Here is a 26,415-nt window from a genome sequence, read left to right as displayed (position 1 = left end):
TTGAGAATCTGTGGGATGATTTGAAGCGGGCTGTCCATGCTCGGCAACCATCAAACCTAACTGAAGTGGAGATGTTTTGTAAGGAGGAATGGTCCAAAATACCTTCATCCAGAATCCAGACACTCATTAGAGGGTATAGGAAGCGTCTAGAGGCTGTTATTTTAGCAAAAGGAGGCTCTACTAAATATTGATGTGATTTTTCTGTTGGGGTGCCCAAATCTATGCACCTGTCTAATTTCGTTTTGATGCATATTGTACATTTTCTGTTAATCCAATAAACCTAATTTCTCTAATGAAATATTACTGTGTCCATCAGTTATTTGATAGATCGAAATGAAATTGCTGATCCAAACACCCAATTATTTATAAATGGAAATCAGGGGTGCCCAAACTTTTTCATACGACTGTATCTCTCTAGAGCCCAATTCTCCTGATATTTCATCAAACATCGCTACAGATAGTTGACGACAAGGGTTGTAAAAATTGTGTAACTTAATATTACTACCTGCACTGTAGATTTCCACCATCACACATTCATATTCAGATGGGACAGTTATATTACGATATACAAGACCTTCTCTTATGAACGTAGCACACCCATCACCCTGTCCAGTTGATCTATCAGATCTGATTGAACAATAACCAGGAATAATAAAATCAAGAAGTGGTCTAAGCCATGTTTCTTGAACACATATCACATCAGGTTTGATCTCCAAATCTATTACATATTTCTTAAACTCCTGACCATTAGCAATAAGGCTTCTGACATTCCACTGAAGGACAACAAAAACCAGTACTCTAATTCTTATCATACTGAGACATTCCATCATTAGTATTATTAGGAGTCAACATATCAACAATCATGGCAACAGTAACATCTGTTACTCTTAAAAACTCTGTTGCTGCTTCCACAATGATCTTCAACTTGGCAGTTCTTCTTTCCACAAACGCAGTCAGGTTGATAACCTTTCCAATGAAGGCTATAAAGTAAATCTGATTAACTATTAAGGTGTCCTTTGAAACGACACATTTGTGAGAGCAAGATTTCTGAGCAGGTCTCGTATCTGTGTCTGGACCAACATAAGCAACATTTCCTACAGTAGGTCCACTTATTCCAGGAGTAACCCTATTATCTCCATCATTCTGCCTAGTAGTTCCACCAATCTGCCTTGCAGCCTCTGCTCTGCATAAGAGACATTATGAGTGATTTTATATCTTTGGGCCTCTCCAGCTTCTTTCTGCACCTGGCATCCACCAAATGCTTTCACTTCTCTGCCCCTCTTTCTTACTGAACAGCCTTTTTTGGCTTCAACCACTAGGCCCCCCTCTACATTTTATTTTATATCATCTATGGACATAGATAGTGGAACCCCAGAAATGACCCCCTCAGTTTAGCCAAAGCTCCAGGGACATGACTTGTGATTTTCTTGCCATTGAGAGTTGTCATGTTCAGAATCTTCCCTTGCTGAACATGGTCAAAACAGAATATTAACAGTCTACCATTACCAATGAACCGGGCTAATGTGACTTCCCCTATCACTTTCTTAACGGCATTGGTTAATCGAATAGGGTCTAGATGAGACACGATTACAACATTCCACTCTGACACATCATTACTTTTGTTTTTCACTACCTTCACCCTCTTCACGTTCTCAACACTAGAACTGCCACTGCTGTCAGCACTTTTTCCTTTTCACCACAGACCATCCAGATCCATGACTTTCATCATCCCCACCCATACCATCAGAACTATCATCCATGTCGACCACAGTCCAGCTCAGCTGTTGCTAAAACAGTCTACCACAATATAGAACAATGGATTATATTTCGCTTCCTTGTTTGAAGTCGAACCTCGTGCGTCCAAATTTACCCCCGCTCCCCCTCTCCTTGACCCAGATTGGAGTCTGACATTCGCAACGGCAGATATACTTTTGAGGAGATGGGCCACACAGTGCATTCTGGTCGATTCTGGGACAAGGGGCGCTCTCCTTCAAGGAGTGAATGGGAGTCTATTGGGCGCTAGCTCAAAAACCCAACATTAGCACGAATTTCGTCAACAAGAAGTACATCATTTAAAAAAAATTCCAAGATGTGAGATAATTAACTTGCTATCTGTAGAATCGTATAGCTTTGGAATCGTGACATTAAGTACTTTCGAGGAAAATAGGAACGTTTCTCGACATATACACAGATTTTGAGAAAGGATTGCGTGATGATTAGTTTACCAATAGCGTGACGCAGTATAATCTGGATATGTGTGCAACTAAAATTCAACATTCACCTTCTGCTACCACTTCTGTCAAGCCGTCTACGTATACAGTTTGAAGCATACGTTCGATAAATCCAACGTTCTGCACCACACAGAACACACTGCAACTGCCTCTGCAATGCAATGATGCAAGGCAAACGCAGCGTTCCATTGGAAACGAATGTACTTCTGGTGTACCAAAATGCAAAAATACTGTCGGTGTGATCAAGGTGTAAAGAGGCAGACAAATAGGACAAATTTGCTAGATGTTAAATTACACATTTCTCGAGGTAGGAATATCGCAAAAAAATATGATAAATTGCTCATTCGAGAGAAGAAATCGGCTAGTATTGAAATCTGGCATGTATGATAGACGTTTTCGCGATCTAAAAGTCTTATTCCTATTCATTTACAGGGTAGTGAGAGCGACTTTACCACGGTGCATTGTTATACTGGCCGCATTTCTGCTTGCTTGTGCCCCAATAACTCAAATACACATGAAAACATGAAATGACCCAGGGAATCGATACAACATCACTCAGAGATGCACAAAAACAAAACTTTCATAGTTTGTGTGGATTAATGTTACTTTTCTCTTCCCCGTAGTGGAATTAACTTTTATTTAGTGAATGTTTAACCCCCGTCCAGTTAGTGGCGACAATACACCTTTTTGCATGTAGCTTGCCAATAAATCCAAAGAAGAAGAAGAAGACATGCTCGTTCATTTTTTATAACTAAACCAAGATAGACCACAGCTTGTCGTTTCCAATGGGAACAAATGAGTCATCGTGGGCAGAACAAGCAAGGAGGTGGGCAGAGCCAAGCACGCGTTAGCGATATCCTATTGGCATGTTCTAGAACACATCTGCATATTTCCGTTAGGGAACGCCTATCCTGTGAAATGCGCGTGTGCAATAACTCAATTCACCTTTGCACTCTAAACAGCGCGATTCAAATAAAAAACTTTTGCAACGGTTAAAGTCTACAAAACTTAGTCAACTCTGTTCATAACAGATTCTAGTTTTGGGAACAGAATACTGAATTGAGATCAAATATTTAATCGATGAGAAAATGTGCAGAATGTCGACCAAAATCCATCTCGTTCCCTCTTCCCACTGCCCGCCAGTAGGATTCCTCTCACTGCCATATTTGGTAGTTAGTGGAAACGCCAACCGGATGCTTCACATTTATACATCCAGTGAAATATCTGTCTCATTGTTCGGTGCGAACGCTAGATGCAATCACGTTAAGGGTAGACTGGAAAAAGATGGCGGAAGCGGACGATGAAGTGGATTCTGAATCCAATGGCGGTGGAATCAAGGAGAGTTGTAGTGTTGTCCAAAATAATGGAAAACGGAGCAAAGTAGTGTACAGTGATGATAATGTCCCTTTGTATCTAGTAGGAGTACGGTTTGTTAATGAGGAGCAGCTGAACAGATTACCAATCTTGAAGAAACCATTTGAGAGACCTTTTTTTTTTTTTCACCTTTATTTAACCAGGTAAGCCAGTTGAGAACAAGTTCTCATTTACAACTGCGACCTGGCCAAGATAAAGCAAAGCAGTGCGGTAAAAACAACAACAACAACAACACAGAGTTACATATGGAATAAACAAAACGTACAGTCAATAACACAATAGAAAATATATATATACAGTGTGTGCAAATGTAGTAAGTTATGGAGGTAAGGCTCTTAAATAGGCCATAGTGCAAAATAATTACAATTATAATTTAGTATTAACACTGGAGTGATAGATGTGCAGAAGATGATGTGCAAATAGAGATACTGGGGTGCAAATGAGCAAAATAAATAACAATGTAAATAACAATAAGGGGATGAGGTAGTTGGGTGGGCTAATTACAGATGGGCTGTGTACAGGTGCAGTGATCAATAAGCTGCTCTGACAACTGATGCTTAAAGATAGTGAGGGAGATAAGTGTCCCCAGCTTCAGAGATTTTTGCAGTTCGTTCCAGTCATTGGCAGCAGAGAACTGGAAGAAATGGCGGCCAAACGAGGTGTTGGCTTTGGGGATGACCAGTGAGATATACCTGCTGGAGCGCAGACTACGGGTGGGTGCTGCTATGGTGACCAATGAGCTAAGATAAGGCTGGGATTTGCCTAGCAGTAATTTATAGATGGCCTGGAGCCAGTGGGTTTGACGACGAACATGTAGTAAGGACCAGCCAACAAGAGCGTACAGGTCACAGTGGTGGGTAGTGTATGGGGCTTTGGAGACAAAACGGATGGCACTGTGATAGACTACATCCAATTTGCTGAGTAGAGTGTTGGAGGCTATTTTGTAAATGACATCGCCAAAGTCAAGGATCGGTAGGACAGTCAGTTTTACGAGGGCATGTTTAGCAGCATGAGTGAAGGAGGCTTTCTTGCGAAATAGGAAGCCGATTCTAGATTTAACTTTGGATTGGAGATGCTTAATGTGAGTCTGGAAGGAGAGTTTACGGTCTAACCAGACACCTAGGTATTTGTAGTTGTCCACATATTCTAAGTCAGACCTGCCGGGTGGGCAGGTGCCAGCAGCGTTCGATTGAAGAGCTCCGATTTGACACATTGAACTCTATCTGAGAAGTAGTTGGTGAACCAGGCGAGGCAGTCATTTGAGAAACCAAGGCTGTTTAGTCTGCCAGTAAGAATGCAGTGATTGAGAGAGTCAAAAGCCTTGGCCAGGTCAATGAAGACGGCTGCACAGTACTGTCTTTTATCGATCGCGGTTATTATATTGTTTAGGACCTTGAGCGTGGCTGAGGTACACCCATGACCAGCTCGGAAACCAGATTGCATAGCGGAGAAGGTACGGTGGGATTCGAAATGGTCGGTGATCTGTTTGTTAACTTGGCTTTCAAATACTTTCGAAAGGCAGGGCAGGATGGATATAGGTCTGTAACAGTTTGGTGGAAAGAGTGCTAGGTAAAGTGAAGGCTGTGAGGATCACGAGAGACGGGCTTGTTTATATTTTTTGTGCTTCTGCGGATCAGAAGGAACGTGCGTTTAGTCTCACCCGATTTGATACGTTTGAAGTGTCGTGTGTGTCTCTTCGGAATAGGGCACCCCTCAAGGGGGTTATATCTGGCTTCTCATGGGAAGTCGATTTTGAAGAGATGAAACATATTCCTGGAGTGATTGATGCACGTCGGATGAATCATGTGGTGAATGGTGTAAAAGTGAAGAGTCTATCTGTTATTTTGTTTTTGATTTGGAGTCTTTCCCTACTCAAGTGCAGTTGGGATATATAAACTAAAGGGTCAGAGCATTTATCCCAAGACTAATCTGTGATCATTGTAAATCTTTTGGTCAAGTTGTGGAAAATATCATATAATGTGTTTTAAAAGTGAGGAAAATGTGATATGTTGCAATTGTGGTGGGAACCATGAAGCTACATCTTTCGATTGCCCGACAAGGGTGAAAGAGAATGAGGTGGCCAAAGTCAGGGCTGTCCAGAGCATTTCATATGCAGCAGCTGTTAAAGGGTTGAGGGTTTGAATGGTGCTCCTGAAGAGTCCATGGTGGTGGATAGGCCTTCACTGCAGGCTGCAGGCGTTGCCTTTCACCAGCAGGACACTGACATTTTAAAGGTTAAGAAGGTAGACTTTGTGGCCTTTATAGCTATGGTGATTAATGGCACTACCAAGGTGGAGAGAAGGTCCAGGAAGATAGATATCAGTAGCCTCCAACTGCTCTTAAACACTAGTAAAACTAAATGCATGCTCTTCAATCGAACGCTGCTGGCACCCGCCCACCCGACTAGAATCACCACTCTCGACGGGTCTGACCTAGAGTATGTGGACAACTACAAATACCTAGGTGTCTGGTTAGACTGTAAACTCTCCTTCCAGACTCACATTAAGAATCTCCAATCCAAAGTTAAATCTAGAATCGGCTTCCTATTTCGCAACAAAGCCTCCTTCACTCATGCTGCCAAACATGCCCTCGTAAAACTGACTATCCTACCGATCCTTGACTTCGGCGATGTCATTTACAAAATAGCCTCCAACACTCTACTCAGCAAATTGGATGTAGTCTATCACAGTGCCATCCGTTTTGTCTCCAAAGCCCCATACACTACCCACCACTGTGACCTGTACGCTCTTGTTGGCTGGTCCTCACTACATGTTCGTTGTCAAACCCACTGGCTCCAGGCCATCTATAAATCACTGCTAGGCAAATCCCCGCCTTATCTTAGCTCATTGGTCACCATAGCAGCACCCACCCGTAGTCTGCGCTCCAGCAGGTATATCTCACTGGTCATTCCCAAAGCCAACACCTCCTTTGGCCGCCATTCCTTCCAGTTCTCTGCTGCCAATGACTGGAACGAATTGCAAAAATCTCTGAAGCTGGAGACTCTTATCTCCCTCACTAACTTTAAGCATCAGTTGTCAGAGCACCTTACCGATCACTGCACATGTACACAGCCCATCTGAAATTAGCCCACCCAACTACCTCATCCCTATATTGTTATTTATTTTGCTCTTTTGCACCCCAGTATCTCTATTTGCACATAATCTCTTGCACATCTATCATTCCAGTGTTAATACTAATTGTAATTATTTTGCACTATAGCCTATTTATTGCCTTATCTCCATAACTTGCTACATTTGCACACACTGTATATAGATTTTCTGTTGTATTTTTGGCTTTATGTTTTGTTTTACCCCATATGTAACTCTGTGTTGTTGTTTTTATCGCACTGCTTTGCTTTATCTTGGCGAGGTCGCAGTTGTAAATGAGAACTTGTTCTCAACTGGCTTACCTGGTTAAATAAAGGTGAAATAAAAATAAAAATAAAATTGTGGATGCAGCGAAGCGGTTCCTGGGATTGAGAGATTTCTCAGCGGAGGAGTTACATGGAATATTGGCACAAGCCGTACCACCCTCTCAGGCCCTAGATATGGAGATTGAAAGGAGGAAGAAGTGGGAGTTTTGTTTTGGTCAATGTACTATTTTTATTTGGGTGGATTAAGGTAGTTTCCCTATCACATATGGATTTTTTTTTAACCTTGTTTTGATTTTTCAACCCGTCCAGTTGGTGGCGGCAATACACCTTTTTGGGTTGTAGTCTGCCATAAAACCTGCAGAAGAAGAAGAACGTCTCATTGTTCTATCTGTGACACGATGACGCGGAGCAGGAAGTGTCTGTGCTGTTTTGATTGACGATGCACTGAGACAAAGTTGTTGATTTATATAAAACAAAAAGCTATTTCACTTTGTTTTGAAGGTAAGGTCGTAGTCAAGTCTGAACCCTCTGAATGTCCTTTGCAGCATCATAGCAAACATACTAGCTTACCTAGCTTAATTTGTAACGTTAACTAGCCAGCTAAGAAGCTACTGTAGTTAGTTACCTCCAAGCTACAACTGAATGGGTTATCTACACTGAGTGTACAAACATTAGGAACCATGGATATATTCATGGGGCCAAGGAAAATACGTATAATAATAATTTATCTTTCGTCTCTCTGTGTTTCATAATTGACCTTCAATTCTCAAGACACTGAATGTATGTGGTCCTCTGTAGCTCAATTGGTAGAGCATGGCGCTTGTAACGCCAGGGTAGTGGGTTCGATCCCCGGGACCACCCATACGTAAAAATGTATGCACGGATGACTGCAAGTCGCTTTGGATAAAAGCGTCTGCTAAATGGCTTATTATTATTATTATATTATATCTCACCGGAGAAACCATCCGAGCGAGCGAAACCGCACACCTCTGTCTCTACGTGTAGACTATCTATCTGATGCTGTCTGGTCCAAACGAGTATGACATTGTTGCCATCCCTAACATTGAATGGAATGCAACGGAAGCCAGCGGGCATTTGGCCTCCCTTGATTAAAAAAATATATATACAAAATGTGCCAATCAGTTTAAGATAAACTGAGCGAACTCAACCTTGAATGGTCCTGGCGCACCAAAAAAATTGTCAAGGGAAGCCAGCTTGGATTTTGGCATCCCTCCTATCAAATCGCTAAATTTGTCCCTTTCCTAAATTAGCCATGTATGGAGATAGGGATTTGGACTTGTGGTTTTACTTAATTCTCCATACTGGCCAATTATTATTTTACATTTTAGTAATTTAGCAGACGCTCTTATCCAGAGCGACTTACAGTTAGTGAGTGCATACATTTTCATACTGGCCCCCCGTGGGAATCGAACCCACAACCCTGGCGTTGCAAGTGCCATGCTCTACCAACTGAGCTACCAACCATTAATTCATACATTGTTGTGCCCCTGGCCTGAGAGGATGGAAGTTCAATATGTAGCAGGCTAATGTTAACTAGCTAAAGTTGCCTATGAATGGAAGTTAGGCTAGCAAGCAAGCATTTTAGCCAGGTAGCCTAGGACAACAAAAAGTAAAAGCGTGAACTGTATGGCAGAGTGATAGACCGTTTCGTCAACATGAAAGAAAGGAGGATGGCATTGGCGTTTCTCTACAAATAGGGTGAGTCAACATATTTTTCTACTTGCGTGCACACACACTCACGCAAACAGGACCATGGACATCCACATCTTCTTTAGCTTACGTTGATTGGAATAAATTGTTTTGGTATCTTTTAGTTGTCACTGTATTAAACTAAGCAGAGGTGATTTGATAATGTTGAAGTTGAAATGGTGCTGGAATAGTGGAGGCAGCTCCTGTTTTCTTTGCGACTTGCGGTAACTCTCTGTGGTTCTAAATCAATAGTTATTTAGTGGTCTGTAAAATCCGGAAACATTACCTTGCTTGACCATGCTGTAGGTCATGTAACTGTCTGTTAAATGCAATATGCTCTGTGGACTAAACAGGACAGAGGTTGGTATCCGGTTTTGTGATAAAACAAAGGTGTGGTTGAATTAATTCTGCCACTGTGTCTTCTTATTCTTAGCATTGGAGTCGACATGGGCCAGCATCCCTGTGGAACGCTTTCGACACCTTGTAGAGTCATGCCCTGACGAATTGAGGCTGTTCTGAGGGCAAAAGGGGGTGCAACTCAATATTAGGAAGGTGTTCCTAATGTTTTTTACACTCCGTGAATAAGCCACTACAAAGATGATCTCGACTAGCTAGCTTGCAACCGCTTATTCATAAGATCATCTTTCTATAAGCTTCATTACCAAAGTGTATGATACAGTATTTAGATCGAGTCCTAGGTTAACCTGAGCAGATTGTGTTCTTGTATCTAGCCATTGTAATGTGTATTTCATTATTTACGTAGGTGCATGGTTGCTCTACATGTGAAACGACTGTATGAGTGACGCATACAACCACAGCACTCCACTACCATGGGCCAGCGAAGGAGGGGGACGGCTGCCCAAGCTCCCCCAGCAAACAGACACCCTGACGGGCTCATAGTAGCTCCCCAGGCCCCAGCCAGGAAACACAACATTTGCATGGTGTCAGACTTCTTCTACCCCAACATGGGAGGGGTGGAGAGCCACATCTACCAGCTATCCCAGTGTCTGATAGAGAAGGGCCACAAGGTGGTGATCGCCACCCACGCCTACGGCTGCAGAAAGGGGGTCCGCTACCTGCCCAACGGGCTCAAGGTCTACTACCTGCCCCTGCAGGTGATGTACAACCAGTCCACCGTAACCACCTGCTTCCACAGCCTGCCACTACTGCGCTGTGTGTTCATCAGGGAGCGCATCACCGTGGTGCACGCCCACAGCTCCTTCTCCGCCATGGGCCACGATGCACTCTTCCACGCCAAGACCATGGGCCTCAACACGGTGGGTAGCAGTCTAGCAGAGAGGGTGTTGTGAGTGGTGAATCTAAGCCTACTTTTGACCGAAAGTAGTGCACTATAGGAATATGGTGCCATTGCAGACGCATTCTAAGGCAAGACGGTAGCACAGGGCTGCCCATCCCTCTTCCTGGAGATCTACTGTCCTGTGGGTTTTCAGTCCAACCCTAATTTAACACACCTGATTCTACTTATTAGCTGCTCAACAAGACCTCAACTAGCTGAATCAGATATGCTAAATTAGGGTTGGACTGAAAACCTACAGGACAGTAGATCTCCAGGAAGAGGGTTGGGCAGCCCTGCGGTAGCATATCACATTCCTGAAATAGCTTTTTATGTGTCCATCTAGTATAAATAACTAAAGGTTGTTTTCTGTTTTACAGGTGTTCACTGACCACTCCCTCTTCGGTTTTGCTGACGTCAGCTCGGTGCTGACCAATAAGCTGCTGACTGTGTCTCTGTGCGATACCAATCACATTGTGTGTGTGTCGTACACCAGTAAAGAGAACACAGTGCTCAGGGCAGGGCTCGACCCCAAGATTGTTTCTGTCATCCCCAATGCCGTCGACCCCAGAGACTTCACCCCCGACCCCTCCCAACGGCATGTCGACAGGATCACCATTGTTGTGATCAGCCGTCTCGTCTACCGCAAAGGTAGGGTGGGAGGGAGGGAGGGGTGAGACTATATACTTTATATAATGATAAATGTGGACCACACATAACAAAAAGATGATCTATGTGTGCCTGTCATTTATTATTACATACAGTTCCTGTAGGTATGATTGTAGGAGTGTGAAGTGTAATTCCCTGCTCTTTACCTTTTTAAGGAATAGATCTTCTGGGAAGGATCATCCCAGAGCTCTGCCTGAAACATCCAGATCTACATTTCCTGATTGGTGGAGAGGGACCAAAGAGAATCGTGTTGGAGGAAGTGAGAGAGAAATACCAGCTACACGACAGGTACAATTATACAGTGATGTGTGTGTGTATGTATGTGGTTGTATGTACGAATATGTTTATATGTACTGTATGAGTTGCTTCTCTCTCTCCCCAGGGTGCATCTCCTGGGGGCCCTGGAGCATAAGGATGTGCGTGGGGTGTTGGTCCAGGGACATATCTTCCTCAACACCTCCCTGACTGAGGCCTTCTGCATGGCCATAGTGGAGGGAGCCAGCTGTGGACTACAGGTGGGTTCATCCCTTATTACAACACAGGCCAGGTACAGTATATGTTAACTGGTGCACTTTGAGATAAAGTGGTTGATACCTGGGACTGGTTGGGTGTTAGTCAGGGATAGTCTAATGAGAAGCAGTGGTGGATTGAGTGGGTGTTTGTGCATTAAGATTAATGGGGCAATGAGGTAAACTTTGTATATGTGTGGGTGTTTAGATGTTGAGTATGCTTGTGATGTGAGAGATTTCGAGATCTGATAATTTTGTGTGTGTGCTTGTAGGTGGTAAGTACGCGTGTTGGAGGGATCCCAGAGGTTCTGCCTGAGGATCTGATCACCCTGTGCGAGCCCACCGTGCATTCTCTGTGTGCCGGCCTGGAGAGTGTCATCGCTAGGCAACTATCAGGCCGGGTTGCCTCCCCCGCCACCATCCACGCCCATGTCCGCACCCTGTACACCTGGAGGAACGTCGCAGAGAGGACAGAGAAGGTAGGCTCAAACATGCTTCTGTTTTACTCTCTATTTTATTATGTTTCATAAATCTACACTGTGATACACTTTCATAATACCTTTCATTGACACAGACTGAGATACTGATGAGGTCTAATTAAGTGATACTAACACTGTGTCAATGCTCTCTCTATTTTGTCAGGTGTATGACTGCGTCGTTGGGAAGGAGGTTCTTCCTCTGGACAGACGGCTGCTCAGACTGAGGGCACATTGTGGCCCCGTGGCAGGCTCCATCTTTTCCCTCTTTGCTGTTCTCGACTTCCTCTTCCTGCTCCTCCTCCGCTGGCTCCTCCCAGACCGCCTCATAGACATTGCCATGGACGCCACAGGCCCCCAGGGATTGTGGAGGCGGGGCTTGGGCGATAGGAAAGGAACTCACTCTAAAAGTGCCGTCTTGACAAAGGAGGAGCCAGGTGGTCACAAGACCAAGTTATGATCACAACTCCAAGCAGGCACAAGTCCTTATCCTATTATATAACTCCTGATATATTGATACCTGACCCCACTACCTTATGACCTGTGGAGACTGACCAGTCATTTTTTTTTTCTTGCTCAGGTAAAGTTAAGACTTATATTCATTGTAATCCCTGATTTGCACTGAATAAAGAAGGGATATAGGCGCACAGAATTATTTGACATAGGAAAAAGGTTGAGGGTATACCGATCTCACGATGATGGCTGTGTGTAGCCTGATGATGCACTGCTTCCTGGATCTTGACCTATAATGTAAATAAGTAAAGTAAAGTTTTTCATAATTACCTATTTTGTCCCTTAACGATGTTGGTGACCTGTCACTTTTATTTCAATAATTTATTTTTACTATTTTCAACATTGTAGAATAATAGTGAAGACATCAAAACCATGAAATAACACATGGAGTCATGTAGTAATCAAAAAAGTGTTAAACAAATATGTTTTATATTTGAGATTCTTCAAAGTAGCCACCCTTTGCCTTGATGACAGCTCAAATAAGCAAAGAGAAACGACAGTCCATCGTTACTTTAAGACATGAAGGGCAGTCAATCTGGAAAATTTGAAAAACGTTAAGTTTCTTCAAGTGCAGTCGCAAAAACCATCAAGTGCTATGATGAAACTGTCTCTCATGAAGACCCAGAGTTACCTCTGCTGCAGAGGATAAGTTCATTAGAGTTAACTGCACCTCAGATTGCAGCCCAAATAAATGCTTCACAGAGTTCAAGTAACAGACACATCTCAACATCAACTGTTCAGAGGAGACTGCGTGAATCAGGCCTTCATGGTTGAATTGATGCAAAGAAATCACTACTAAAGGACACCAATAAGAATAAGATTTGCTTGGGCCAAGAAACATGAGCAATGGACATTAGAAAGGTGGAAATCTGTCCTTTGGTCTGATGAGTCCAAATTTGAGATTTTTGGTTCCAACTGCCGTGTCTTTGTGAGACGCAGAGTAGGTGAACGGAGGATCTCCACATGTGGTTCCAACTGTGAAGCATGGAGGAGGAGGTGTGGGGGTGCTTTGCTGGTAACACTGTCAGTGATTTATTTAGAATTCTGTGTTGTTGATGGCCAGGTCGCAGTTGTAAATGAGAACTTGTTCTCAACTGGTTTACCTGGTTAAATAAAGGTGAAATAAATAAATAAATAAAAATTCAAGGCACACTTAACTAGCATGGCTACCACAGCATTCTGCAGCGATACGCCATCCCATCAGGTTTGCGCTTAGAGGGACTATCATTTGTTTTTAAACAGGACAATGACCCAAAACAAACCTCCAGGCTGTGTAAGGGCTATTTGACCAATGAGAGTGATGGAGTGCTGCATCAGATGACCTGGCCTCCACAATCACCCGACCTCAGCCCAATTGAGATGGTTTGGGATGAGTTGGACCGCAGAGTGAAGGAAAAGCAGCCAAGTGCTCAGCATATGTGGGAACTCCTTCAAGACTGTTGGAAAAGCATTCCTCATGAAGCTGGTTGAGAGAATGCCAAGAGTGTGCAAAGCTGTCACCAAGGCAAAGGGTGGCTACTTTGAAAAATATAAAGTATATTTAGATTTATTTAACTTTTTTGGTTACTACATGATTCCATATTTGTTATTTAATAGTTTATTCTACAATGTAGAAAATAGTAAAAATAAAGAAAAACCCTTGAATGAGTAGGTGTGTCCAAACTTTGGACTGGTACTGTAAGTATTCAGAACCTTTGCTATGAGACTGGAAATTGAGCTCAGGTGCATCCTGTTTCCATTGATCATCCTTTAGATGATTCTACAACTTGATTGGAGTCCATTTGTGGTAAATGCAATTGATTGGACATGATTTGGAAAGGCACACACCTGGCTATATAAAGTCCCACAGTTGAAAGTGCATGTCAGAGCAAAAACCAAGCCATGAGGTCGAAGATCTCAGAGACAGGATTTTGTCGAGGCACAGATCTGGGGACAAGTACCAAAACATGTTGCAGCATTGAAGGTCCCCAAGAACACAGTGGCCCCCATCATTCTTAAATAGAAGAAGTTTGGAACCACCAAGACTCTTCCTAAAGCTGGCCGGCCGGCCAAACTGAGCAAACGGGGGAGAAGGGCCTTGGTCAGGGAGGTGACCAAGAACCCGACTGTCACTCTGAAAGACCTCCAGAGTTCCACTGTAGAGATGGAAGAACCTTCCAGAAGGACAACCATCTCTGCAGCACTCCACCAATCAGGCCTTTATGGTAGAGTGGCCAGACGGAAGCCACTCCTCAGTAAAAGGCACATGACAGCCCGCTTGGAGTTTGCCAAAAGGCACCTAAAGGACTCTGACCATGAGAAACAAGATTCTCTGGTCTGATGAAACCAAGATTGAACTCTTTGGCCTGAATGCCAAGTGTCATGTCTGGAGGAAACCTGGCACCATCACTACAGTGAAGCATGGTGGTGGCAGCATCATACTGTGGGGATGTTTTTCAGCGGCAGGGACTGGGAGACTAGTCAGGATAGAGGGAAAGCTGAACGGAGCAAAGTACAGAGAGATCCTTGATGAAAACCTGCTCCAGAGCGCCCAGGACCTTAGACTAGAGCAAAGGTTCACCTTACAACATGACAACTACCCTAAGCACACAGCCAAGACAACGCAGGAGTGGCTTCGGGACAAGTCTTTGAATGTCCTTGAGTGGCCCAGCCAGAGCCCGGACTTGAACCCGATCGAACATCTCTGGAGAGACCTGAAAATAGCTGTGCAGCGAAGCTCCCCATCCAACCTGACAGAGCTTGAGAGGATCTGCAGAGAAGAATGGGAGAAACTCCCCAAATACAGGTGTGCCAAGCTTGTAACGTCATATCCAAGAAGCCTTGAGGCTGTAATCACTGCCAAATGTGCTTCAACAAAGTATTGAGTAAAGGGTCTGAATACTTATGTAAATGTGATTTAAAAAATGTTTTACAAATGTGCAAAAAAAATCTAAAAACCTGTTTTTGCTTCGTCATTATGGGGTATTGTGTGTAGATTGATGAGGGGGGAAAAAACAATGTAATCCATTTTAGAATAAGGCTGTAATGTAACAAAATCTGGAAAAAGTCGATGGGTCTGAATACTTTCCGAATGCACTGTATTTTCAATAGCTAGCTATAATTTCATTATTAAAATGCTATATGCCAATCCAGCCATGGTTATAACAGGCAATATCTGCACTGGCTTAACGCAGTTTCTCTGGACCCCTGCAAGGTAGGAGTTAACCCTCCCCCACCAAATAAATAATATGTCAGCCAGACCAGGGTTTCCCAAACTCTATCCTGGGACCCCCTGGGTGCACGTTTTGGTTTTTGACCTAGCAATACTCAGCTGATTCAAAAAAGCAAAGCTTGATGATGAGTGGGTTATTTGAATCAGCTGTGTAGTGCTAGGGCAAATACCAAAACATGCATCCAAGGGGGCCCCCAGGACCGAGTTTGGAAAACCCTGAGCCAGACAGCCTCTCACAAAGTATTGACCAGGGCTGGATGGAGAGATGTTAGCTGTGTGGGGTTGGGGGAATGGGATGGGATGGGATGGAAGGTGGGGGAATGGGATGGGATGGGATGGAAGGTGGGGGAATGGGATGGGATGGGATGGGATGGGTGCTCTATATTGAATGTATTATTTCTTAAACTTTATAATCAAAATGATCAATACTTTGTAGTTATGTATCTTTTGTAATGATTTTTTTTCCTTCTTTTTTTAAATTCTTCTGAGTGGCAGCCCAAATTAAATTGTATTTGTCACTTGCGCCGAATACAACAGGTGTAGACCTTACCGTGAAATGCTTACTTACAAGACCTTAACCAACAATGCAGTTTAAAGAAAATATTTACTAAATAAACTAAAGTAAAAAACAGTAACACAATAAAATAACAATAATGAGGCTATATACGGGGGGTACAGGTACCGAGTCAATGTGCGGGAGTACAGGTTAGTCGAGGTAATTGAGGTAATATATACATGTAGGTAGGGGTAAAGTGACTATGCATAGATAATAAACAGTGAGTAGCAGCAGTGTAAAAAAGCAAGGGGGGGAGGGGGTCAATGCAAATAGGGGGGAGCCATTTGATTAATTTTTCAGCAGTCTTATGGCTTGGGGGTAGAAGCTGTTAAGGAGCCTTTTTGACCTAGACTTGGCGCTCCGTGCAGTAGCGGAGAGAACAGTCTATTACATTTACATTTTAGTCATTTAGCAGACGCTCTTATCCAGAGCGACTTACAGGAGCAATTAGGGTTAAGTGCCTTGCTCAAGGGCACATCGACAGATTTTTCACCTAGTCGGCTCGGGGATTAGAACCAGCGACCTTTCGGTTACTGGCACTACGCTCTTAACCACTAAGCTACCTGCCTATGACTTGGGTGGCTGGAGTCTTTGACAATTTTTTGGGCCTTCCTCTGACACCACCTTGTATAGAGGTCCTGGATGGCAGGAAGCTTGGCCCCAGTGATTTACTGGGCCGTAGACTTTCTTTTCAAGTCTGAGGATAGGGCACCATTCACACATCGTTAGGGGCGTAGACTGGGTAATGCACATCTATTGTTGTCACTATAAAAACACATTTACTGCCTAAAGAGATTCAGGGCATTCATGAGCCCCTAATGTGTCAAAGAGATGTAGAAGAGAGAGTACTGTATGCAGAGAGGTTCCAGAGATGCTGGACACTCACTCCCATAGCAAACAAAGGCCTATGTTTCCATGAACCTCTAGCCTTTTGGTGGCCCTAAGCGAGATTTGGTTGCCACCCCTCGCTGGCAAAACATTTTAGTGGCCAAAAGGCTAGAGGCGGCTCTGCATACAGTATTGACTTTTCATTCAAAGGTTAATGGAAACATAGGCCTGTGCTGGACACTCCCATAGCAATATTCCCGTTTTAAAGCTAATTGCCTGCAATTCTACACATTTTCCATTAATTATGCCATGTTCATATGATACAGTGCCTTCAGAAATTATTCATACCCCTTGACTTATTCCATATTTTGTTATGTTACAGCCTGAATTCAACATTGATTAAAAATATTTTTACACACAATATCTACACACATTACCGCATAATGACAAAGTAAAAAAAAAATGGTTTGTGCAAATTTATTTAAAATGAAATACATAAATATCTAATTTACATAATTATTCACACCCCTGGGTCAATACAAGTTAGAATCTCCTTTGGCAGTGATTACAGCTGTGAGTCTTTCTGGGTAAGTCTTTAAGTATTATACAATATTTGCCCATTATTCTTTTCAAAATTCTTCAAGCAATGTCAAATTGTTGTTGATCATTGCTAGACAACCATTTTCAAGTCTTGCCATAGATATTCAAGCAGATTTAAGTCAAAACTGTAACTAGGCCACTCAGAAACATTCAGTCTTCTTGGTGAGCAATTCCAGTGTAGATTTGGCCTTGTGGTTTAGGTTGTTGTCCTGCAAAAGGTGAATTAATCTACAGTGGCTTGCGAAAGTATTCATCCCCCTTGGCATTTTTCCTATTTTGTTGCCTTACAACTTGGAATTAAAATGGATTTTGGGGGGGTTTGTATCATTTGATTTACACAACATTCCTACCACTTTGAAGATGCAAAATAAAAAATTTTGTGAACCAAACAATAAATAAGACAAATAAACAGGATTTGAACTATTATTTTCTGGCCACTCTTCCGTAAAGCCCAGCTCTGTGGAGTGTATGGCTTAAAGTGGTCCTATGGACAGACAATCTCCGCTGTGGAGCTTTGCAGGTCTTTTCAGGGTTATCTTTGGTCTCTTTGTTGCCTCTCTGATCAATGCCCTCCTTGCCTGGGCCGTGAGTTTTGGTGGGCGGCCCTCTCTTGGCAGGTTTGTTGTGGTGCCATATTCTTTCAATTTTTTAATAATGGATTCAATGGTGCTCTGTGGGATGTTCAAAGTGACAGATATTTTTTTATAACCCAACCCTGATCTGTACTTCTCCACAACTTTGTCCCTGACCTTTTTGGAGAGCTCCTTGATCTTCATGGTGCCGCTTGCTTGGTGGTGCCCCTTGCTTAGTGGTGTTGCAGACTCTGGGGCCTTTCAGAACAGGTGTATATATACTGAGATCATGTGACAGATCATGTGACACTTAGATTGCACACAGGTGGACTTTATTTAACTAATTATGTGACTTCTGAAGGTAATTGGTTGCACCAGATCTTATTTAGGGGCTTCATAGCAAAGGAGGTGAATACATATGCACAAATGTTTTTCATTTCAGTTCACCAATTTGGACTATTTTGCGTATGTCCATTACATGAAATCCAATTAAAATTCCATTTAAATTACAGGTTGTAATGCAACAAAATAGGAAAAATGCCAGTGTCTGGTGGAAAGCAGATTTTCCTCTAGGATTTTGCCTGTGCTTAGCTCCATTCCGTTTCTTTTTTATCAGTATTACTTTAGTGTCTTGTTGCAGAATATTTGTTATTCTGTACAGGCTTCCTTCTGTTCACTCTGTCAATTAGGTTAGTATTGTGGAGTAACTACAATGTTGTTGATCCATCCTCCGTTTTCTCCTATCACAGCCATTAAACTCTGTTGCTGTTTTAAAGTCACCATTGGCCTCATGGTGAAATCCCTGAGCAGTTGCCTTCCTCTCCAGCAACTGAATGAAAAATAACGCCTGTATTTTTGTAGTGACTGTGTGTATTGATTCACCATCCAACATGTAAGGAATAACTTCACCATGCTCAAAGGGTTATTCAATGTCTGTTTTTTGTTTTTTTTACCCATCTTCTTTGCGAGGCATTGGAAAACCTCCCTGGTCTTTGTGGTTGAATTTGTGTTTGAAATTCACTGCTCGACTGAGGGACCTTACATATAATTGTTTATGTGGGATACAGAGATGAGGTAGTCATTCAAAAATCATGTTAAACACTTATTGCACACAGAGGGAGTCCATGCAACTTATTATGTGATTTTTTTACTCCTGGATGTATTTAGGGTTGAATACTTATTGACTAATTTTACATTTACATTTTAGTCATTTAGCAGACGCTCTTATCCAGAGCGACTTACAGTTAGTGAGTGCATACATTTTCATACTGGCCCCCCGTGGGAAACGAACCCACAACCCTGGCGTTGCAAGCGCCATGCTCTACCAACTGACATTTCAGCTTTTCATTTTTTATTAATTTGTAAGAATGTCTAAAAACATAATTCCACTTCGACATTATGGGGTGTTGTGTGACGGCCACTGACCAAAAATCTCAATTGAATCCATTTTAAATTCAGGCTGTAATGCACCAACATTTTGCAAAAGTCAAAGGGTGTGAATCGTTTCTGAAGGTACTGTATCTGAGTGAGAGTGACTAGCAAAATCAATGTGGGCCCCCTGGAGGTCAGGGTCCATGGGCACATGCCCTGAGTGCCCAGTCGGAAATTTGGTCATGATTACTACAAGGTTTATAGCTGGATAGACTACCTTACCTAGTAATGCAATTGTTTTGCTGACATGGGCTAATTGAGAGACTGTCAGTGACTGACATAACAAGTGGAAAACTGCTTATGCACTACCAAATGTCGAAATTGCACCTTGTGTATTATATTTTAACAGGAACATTTTTCATTGTGAGTTCCCCCCTAGCGGCCGCGGAGCGTGTAGTCTGACTGTATGTATGAAGTTGACATCCAGACTGTTTGTAAAAACTGAACCATGGTTTGATGAAAGCATGTTGCTCTATGAAAACCCCCAGTATATCTGTGTGTGTGTCCATCAGTCCATCGTCTGTCCTATGCTTACCTCTATTGTCATCCAAGTTACCCCTATCCCATGGACAGGGGGGTTGTGGAGGTGATACTTGTCGGGGAGGAGGTAGATTGGGGCCTGATAAGAGGTCTGGGAAGGCCAGCAGCAGCCAGACAGGTTTGTGGATTCCACTCACAGGCTAATAGCATGGTTCAGTTACTGTGGAGGAGGCTGCTGTTGTTGTTTGACAATGGGTGCTGTTCAGACTGAGATTGCCCTGTGCAGTCGGCCTTGGAGGGGCCCCTTCCACATCTATGTGGGACTGGCGTGCAACTCACTCACTGCTGCTTTGTCAAAGTACATTCTGTTTAGTAAGTAAGTTAACGTTAGGAGAGAGCAAGAAAGTTAAACACAATTTGAGAGGCCAAGAGATCTTCAGTGTGTTGTGTGCTTTTGCCTGTTGTATTAATGGTGTTGTTCAACATAGAATGGTTGGTGTCCTGAATAAACACTATCTGTTCTCCTAAGAGTTAAGAACTGGAATTGTTTCAGATATTTTTTGGCATTGGTTGAGGTAATGAGAGATGGAGAAAATGGAAGGAGAGAGCAGTTAGATCAATATACTGTATCTTGGTGTCTTTCTAGAAGAATAGAAGAAGAATACTGTCTAGGCCACTGATGGTGTTATTCAAATTGAAAATGAATAAATATATATAATTGTCTTACGAACCAAAGTCTAGTTTCGGAATAGTCCAGTATGTAAAGCAATACATTTCCCTCACAATGGGCAACTGCCTCTCATTTCCACATAAACTCTCCTGGCTGTTCCAACCGGTTTGTCTGATGAATATTAATTTATTTATATTGTTGAGACGAGTATGATCAGTTTGGAGAGAGAGAGGAAGTCTGTGTCCGTGTGGGTGTTTAGTTCACACAGGGAGTGTTTTCGGTGATACTCGGGCAGGGGAGCAGGCAGGAACCGGGCACTGGGGTCCAGGAGGTTGCTTGTCTCGTAATGATGTGCTGTGTTTAGACAGGCTATGAAGGATGTGTGTTTCCACAGACTTGTGGTCAGACAGGACTCCTCTTCACGATGCTGCCTACCATGGTAGACTCCTGATCCTGAGGACTCTGGTCACACAAGTACACAGTCAAAAAAGATGATATACACACACACTAAACATAACACACACATGTCATATACACAACATTAACACATTTTCCTCCACTCTCTCTCAGGGGTTCCATGTGGACATGCTGACCATGGACATGGGTCTATCCCCTCCACCAGGCCTGTCTCGGAGGCCATTGCGCCTGCACCAAGTTCCTGCTGGAGAACGGGGCCAATGTAAGGATGCCATTTTAGATTGACAGTGCACAAAGTGCTCTATAAAGTGAGAGCATTATTACTAATCAGCCATGTGTGTAAGCTAGGCCTATTAGATATTGGAATCGTGGCACTTCACTTGCACATTTACTCTGTCCGTCAGCCTCCCTCTCTGGCTTTTGCGGTGGTGGCTGTATTACTTTTTTTGGTAAATATGTGAACATATTTGTTGTATATTGTTACAATTGTTTCTTGTTCTAGACTTGTGAAATATTGGGCTCTGTCTTTTGACTCCATATCTATAGTTTGTTGTGTCATCGACTTGAGCACCTTTTTGAATGAGGCGTGCACGCGCCATTTGTCAGATCAACCAATCTGCGCTTCGCTTAGCCTAATAACTTAAATGAGAAGCAGCCGTTCTGGAACCAAGAAATCCTGGACTCCCTGATCTGGTTAAGACAAGCTGGATATGTTCAGGAAATCCTGAATTTGTTAAACCATCTTTCTGGAATACCCCTCAGGTGTTCTTAATGTTTTGTATACTCAGTGTATGTAGCGTGAGCATCTAAAGCCTCTTCATGTGATTGGCCCTTGTGTTTCTCTGTAGGTGAAGATGGTATCAACTGATGGAGCCACGCCCCTCTTCAATGCCTGCAGCAGTGGGAGTGTTGCCTGTGTCTGACTGATTCTACAGTACAGCTTCACCACACACCTTGTCCACCACCTGTCATCACCCATCCACGAGGCTGCGAAGAGAGGTAAGTGTATGTGGTTGTATTCTACATATATGTGTGTTTTTGCGGATGTATTTCATATGCAGAATCAGAATGATCCTTTCATGCAGCATGATGGTGTAATGGTAAACATTGTACTCAGTAAAAGTCGTTTCCCTCCCCAGGTCACAGGGAGTGTCTGGAGGGGTCTCATGGGGCCCACATAGACCTTGAGCTGCCTGGTGTGGGAACCCCTCTGTATACTGCTTGTCTGGCTCAGGCCACCGACTGTGTAGAGAGACCGCTGCAATCAGGTGTTGATGACCAGGGTGGGTGTGGTCAGGACACGTCGTTACACGCAGCAGTGCAAGGGGGAGGAGTCAGGGAGGTGGAGCTGCTGATGGACTACGGGGCTGATGGGAGTTGTAGGAATTCAGACGCAGAGCATGTGAGCGGAGTGGAGCGGGAGCGAGCGGGGAGCGCGAGTGGCCGGATTTTGGACAGAGCGCAGAGCGGCATTTTAAAATGGACGGAGCGTCGCCCTATGTCCCGCTCCAATTTCGCTCCGCTCACACAACGAGTCTGAAGCATGCTCAAGCCTGACCCAGAATCCATCTGTGTCTTGCACAGTCATCAACAGTAGACTATTTTCAGTCAGAACTCGGCTCAATAATGGAGTTCACCAAGTACTTCAAAAAGGAAAATGAGAAGTCATACAGGTGTACTATTAATATAAAACTAACTAACAATGATAATGTGGTTCAAGAAAAAGAATGTGGTGACATCGTTTCAGTCAGTAAAGATTCATTTTGGAATCTAAAAAGACACATCTCTCGAAAACACGAAAGTGTGCTACGAGAAACATGCTGCGAAGAAAGCAAAAGGTTAGCAAGTTGAATAGGGTAACTTGTAACAAAAGTGTAAAGTAAATATAGTATTCAAACAAATTCGTTTTGTCATTCAAAGTAGGCCTAATATATGGTTCGTTTAATTTAATTTGTGTCGTCCATGAATTTGTATTTTATAAAGCAAGAGGAGCAGCAGCAGCAACAAGAGAAAAGGGTTGAGGAATTCAAAAGTTTATTCACTGCACACAAAGGCCCAACCATAACAAGGGAGAGAAAAAGAGAGCTGGATGTAGCATTTAAAAAAATTATTTACATGGACTATGAACCGCTGAGTAAAGGAGAACGTGAAGGGATGCAACACTTCGCCAGCGCAGCTCAACTGGGCTACACCCCCCCCCCCCCCCCCCCCCCCACCCCCCCCATGCTACAACACCGCACGGGACACATTCATGCCACATGCCCTGGAAGAGATGGAAGCCAAACTGCAAGACCTACTGCAAAATGGTGATGGGCTCGTTCAGTCAGTGGACATTTGGACCAGTAGAAGAGGGAACAGCTTCCTTGGCATCGTGGCCAGTTTCATTGATGGGACGTTCCGGGGGCACACGGTTTTGTTGGGCTGTGAGCACATACAGGGGCACCATACCGCAGATCGTATTTACCAAAAGTATGAAAGTGTACTGAAATATTGGAACGTGCAACGACGTGTGATTCGGGTCATCACTGACAGTGCCAGCAACATGATCAAGGCATTTAACCTCCTCCCTGGCACTGAAGAGGAGGCGGAGGGTGAAGTGACCGCGGATGCCAGCAGCAGTGCAGAACATGAAGAGGAGGATGAGGAACCACCTGCGCCCTCGCAAGTCCATGTGGAAGTGATAACCTCTAATGTAGAAACTATGATAAATCTGTACTTTACTGTGTTAAATTTACATCTGAGATGCCCCATTCACATGCTTCAGCTGGCGATCAAAGACGCCATTAACGAGCACGACAACATTAATAGGCTGTTAGTGAAAGTTGGGCACCTGGTGAAAAGTGTACGCAAGAGCACCCTGAACACAGAGGAAACCGACCAATTAGGTGTCCGCCCCACAAATGCCTGCGCCACTTGATGGATCACTTGATTCAGTCGTTCATCCGGTTATTCCAAAAATAACCGTTATGGCAAAACAAACTCAAGTCTAATGTTGCTAACATCACCCTGAATTAAGTACGGCAGCTGACACACCTTTTCAGTGTGCTGACACCACTGGCAGACCTCACAGACAAAATGCAGAAGGAGCTGGGGAACCTGGGGATGATCCTCCCTGCTGTCACAGAAATCAAATCCCTGCTCACCGATGACACTCACGCTGCACTTTCAATGGGCATCGCTGCTTTTGCAGAAACATTGGCTAACAACGTGTCAATTCGCTATGGAATATACTATACTGATAAACATCTCATTTTAGCATCAGTGTTAGATCCCCGTTTCAAGACAGAATGGATAATCCGAGATGAGTCTGTATGCAACAAACTCGGGGAGATCTGCAACCTCCTCATAAAAGAAGCTGAGGAAATTAACGCTCCCAGCGGGACACCCGAGACAGACACCCCACCCGCCGCTGACCTGAATCCCGAGCCTGAACCAAAAAGAGCTTGCCTGTTCGGGTCATACTTCAGTGAGCAGCTACGCATAACCGGAGACGCCAAAATTACCTCTCATCCCCGAGACAGAACCCGGACGCAGATGTTATTCGATTTTGGAAAGAAAACTCCACGTCTTTTCCCCGCCTGGCTAAAGTAGCTTGCATTGTGTTCAGCATCCCAAGCGGGTCTGTGAGCGCAGAGAGGATTTTCTCCGCTGGTGGCCTGCTGTCAAGAAACCACCGCATGAGTCTGAAGCCTCAGACATTGGTCAAACTTGTGTTCTTGAAGGTGAACTCAAAAGAACTGTAGATAAGGAAAGCAATTCATTTTTTAATTTTTAATTTTAAAGTTTGACAATGGATACAAGCCAATTTTAATTTTAATCCACGTGCAAACTGCGCAAAAGTTCAGTTATCAGAATTTTGGCCTAATAGTTAATTTACTTTTAAAACTTTGATGTATAGCCTGTATATTTTTATTTATGTAATTAGGCCCATTGATTCGTTAAATTTTACAGGACTTTTTGTGTATATTCCTTCTTACATAGGCTAGGCCTAATTTGTAATTTGAAATAAAACATTTATATTTGGAAAATGTTGTTGTTGCTCTTTAGTTCTTTGGGAGGTAAGGCTGTGGTTTAAGCTAAAAGTGAAATACATGCAGATTTTTTTCCTTTTTTGGAGCGAGCGAGGGGGCGATTTGAGTGGAGCGCGATGCAAACTTCGTTGAGCGCTGAGCGATAATGAGCGGACTGGCCTGAAGTGGCTTTGAGCGGGGGGAGCGGAGGGGTGAACAGCTCCGTGAGCGAGGAGCTGAGATTCTCACCGCTCCACTCCGCTCATATGCTCTGTTCAGACGGGAAGACTCCTATGGAGCTGGCAGCCACGGACACTAGTCAGAACTACAATACAGAAAAGGGGTGAGAATATGCACATTCACGCACAAACACATGCATGCATGAGTCTACCCAAACTTCTTACAGTATGAAAGCCTTCCATCAGTACATAAACTATCAATAGATTTTCCATGTCTAACCTATCTGCTCCCATCCTCTTTTTCGTTCTACCTCCTCATGTCTTTTTCCCCAGGTCCCTGCACTCTCTCTCAGCTGTGTCGATTCTGCATTCGGAAGAGTTTGGGACGAACTCGTCTGCACAGAACATCAGGCCTCTACCTCCCTTACAGATTCCAGGCTTTCCTGCTTTAACACTAACACTGGAACAGCAACCTTTTCACGTGTTTTGTAAATTACTTTTTATACTGTGTTAGCTTATGACATAGCTATTTTAATTGACTTTTCAACTTGTTCAATGTTTTGAGCAGTGAGTTGGTGACTGAACGATGAATGAATGTCAGATGGTTTTGTATATCCTGGGTTAATAGAAACTGGGTTGACTGTTTTTGTAGCTTTTATCTTTTCTGAGGTTGCTGTATTTTCCCCCAAAAATTATTTTATTCAACATATCCAAAATCGTTTTTTGTTGTTGTCATAAACCCCTTATGTTGCTGTGGACTTGTGTTTAGGTAATTGAGTAATATTACCGGCAGAGGGAGCCCCATCACATACTGTATCTAACCCTGGCCCATTCCCCTGCTGGATCTCTTTGACAAAAGACAAGTTGTGGGCAACTAGTTTTTGTAGTTTATTTGAAAATTCTAATTTTTCAAATACTCCAGTATAATTTATATAGAGTTTCAACTAAAAGGTATACTGAACAAAAATATAAACGCAACATGTTAAGTATTGGTCCCATGTTTCATGAGCTGAAATAAAATATCCCAGAACTTTTCCATAAGCACCAAAAGCTTATTTCTCTCAAATTGTGTACACAAATTTGTTTACATCACTGTTAGTGAGCATTTCTCCTTTGCCAAGATAATCCATCCACCTGACTGGTGTGGCATATCAAGAAGCTGATTAAACAGCATGATCATTACACATTTACATTTACGTCATTTAGCAGACGCTCTTATCCAGAGCGACTTACAAATTGGTGCATTCACCTTATAGCCAGTGGGATAACCACTTTACAAGATGTATTTTTATTTTTATTTTTATTTTTGGGG

At 43.2% G+C, this 26,415-nt stretch overlaps 1 protein-coding gene and 1 pseudogene across 8 annotated transcripts; both read left to right on the top strand.

The window, feature by feature from the left end:
• Nucleotides 1-6,916: 6,916 nt before the first annotated feature.
• LOC311129646 (phosphatidylinositol N-acetylglucosaminyltransferase subunit A-like) lies at nucleotides 6,917-15,280 on the top strand. Of its 7 annotated transcripts, XM_084162009.1 has the most exons (9): nucleotides 7,379-7,479; nucleotides 8,633-8,697; nucleotides 9,122-9,240; nucleotides 9,452-9,965; nucleotides 10,363-10,633; nucleotides 10,807-10,939; nucleotides 11,034-11,166; nucleotides 11,433-11,639; nucleotides 11,803-15,280. In XM_084162009.1, the coding sequence occupies exons 4-9, from the start codon at nucleotides 9,519-9,521 to the stop codon at nucleotides 12,094-12,096; spliced, it is 1,485 nt and encodes a 494-aa protein (XP_084018135.1). In that variant the 5' UTR covers nucleotides 7,379-7,479; nucleotides 8,633-8,697; nucleotides 9,122-9,240; nucleotides 9,452-9,518; the 3' UTR covers nucleotides 12,097-15,280. The 7 variants fall into 7 exon arrangements, with proteins under 7 accessions (XP_084018136.1, XP_084018132.1, XP_084018131.1 ...); XM_084162011.1 differs by lacking the exon at nucleotides 8,633-8,697 and having other exon boundaries at nucleotides 7,376-7,479; XM_084162010.1 differs by lacking the exon at nucleotides 9,122-9,240 and having other exon boundaries at nucleotides 6,917-8,697.
• A 4,798-nt stretch (nucleotides 15,281-20,078) lies between these two features.
• Nucleotides 20,079-25,555, top strand: LOC311129655 (ankyrin repeat and SOCS box protein 11-like; annotated as a pseudogene). Its single transcript has 7 exons — nucleotides 20,079-20,199; nucleotides 20,892-20,971; nucleotides 21,068-21,176; nucleotides 21,763-21,913; nucleotides 22,054-22,313; nucleotides 25,212-25,267; nucleotides 25,437-25,555. The product of its transcript is annotated as an ankyrin repeat and SOCS box protein 11-like (transcript).
• Nucleotides 25,556-26,415: the final 860 nt, after the last annotated feature.

The sequence above is a fragment of the Coregonus lavaretus genome (assembly GCF_964263955.1).
Source record: "Coregonus lavaretus genome assembly, chromosome: 5".
Lineage (NCBI taxonomy): Eukaryota > Metazoa > Chordata > Actinopteri > Salmoniformes > Salmonidae > Coregonus > Coregonus lavaretus.
Note: the sequence above shows the minus strand (reverse complement) of the source record. Positions and strands in the feature narration are given on the sequence as shown.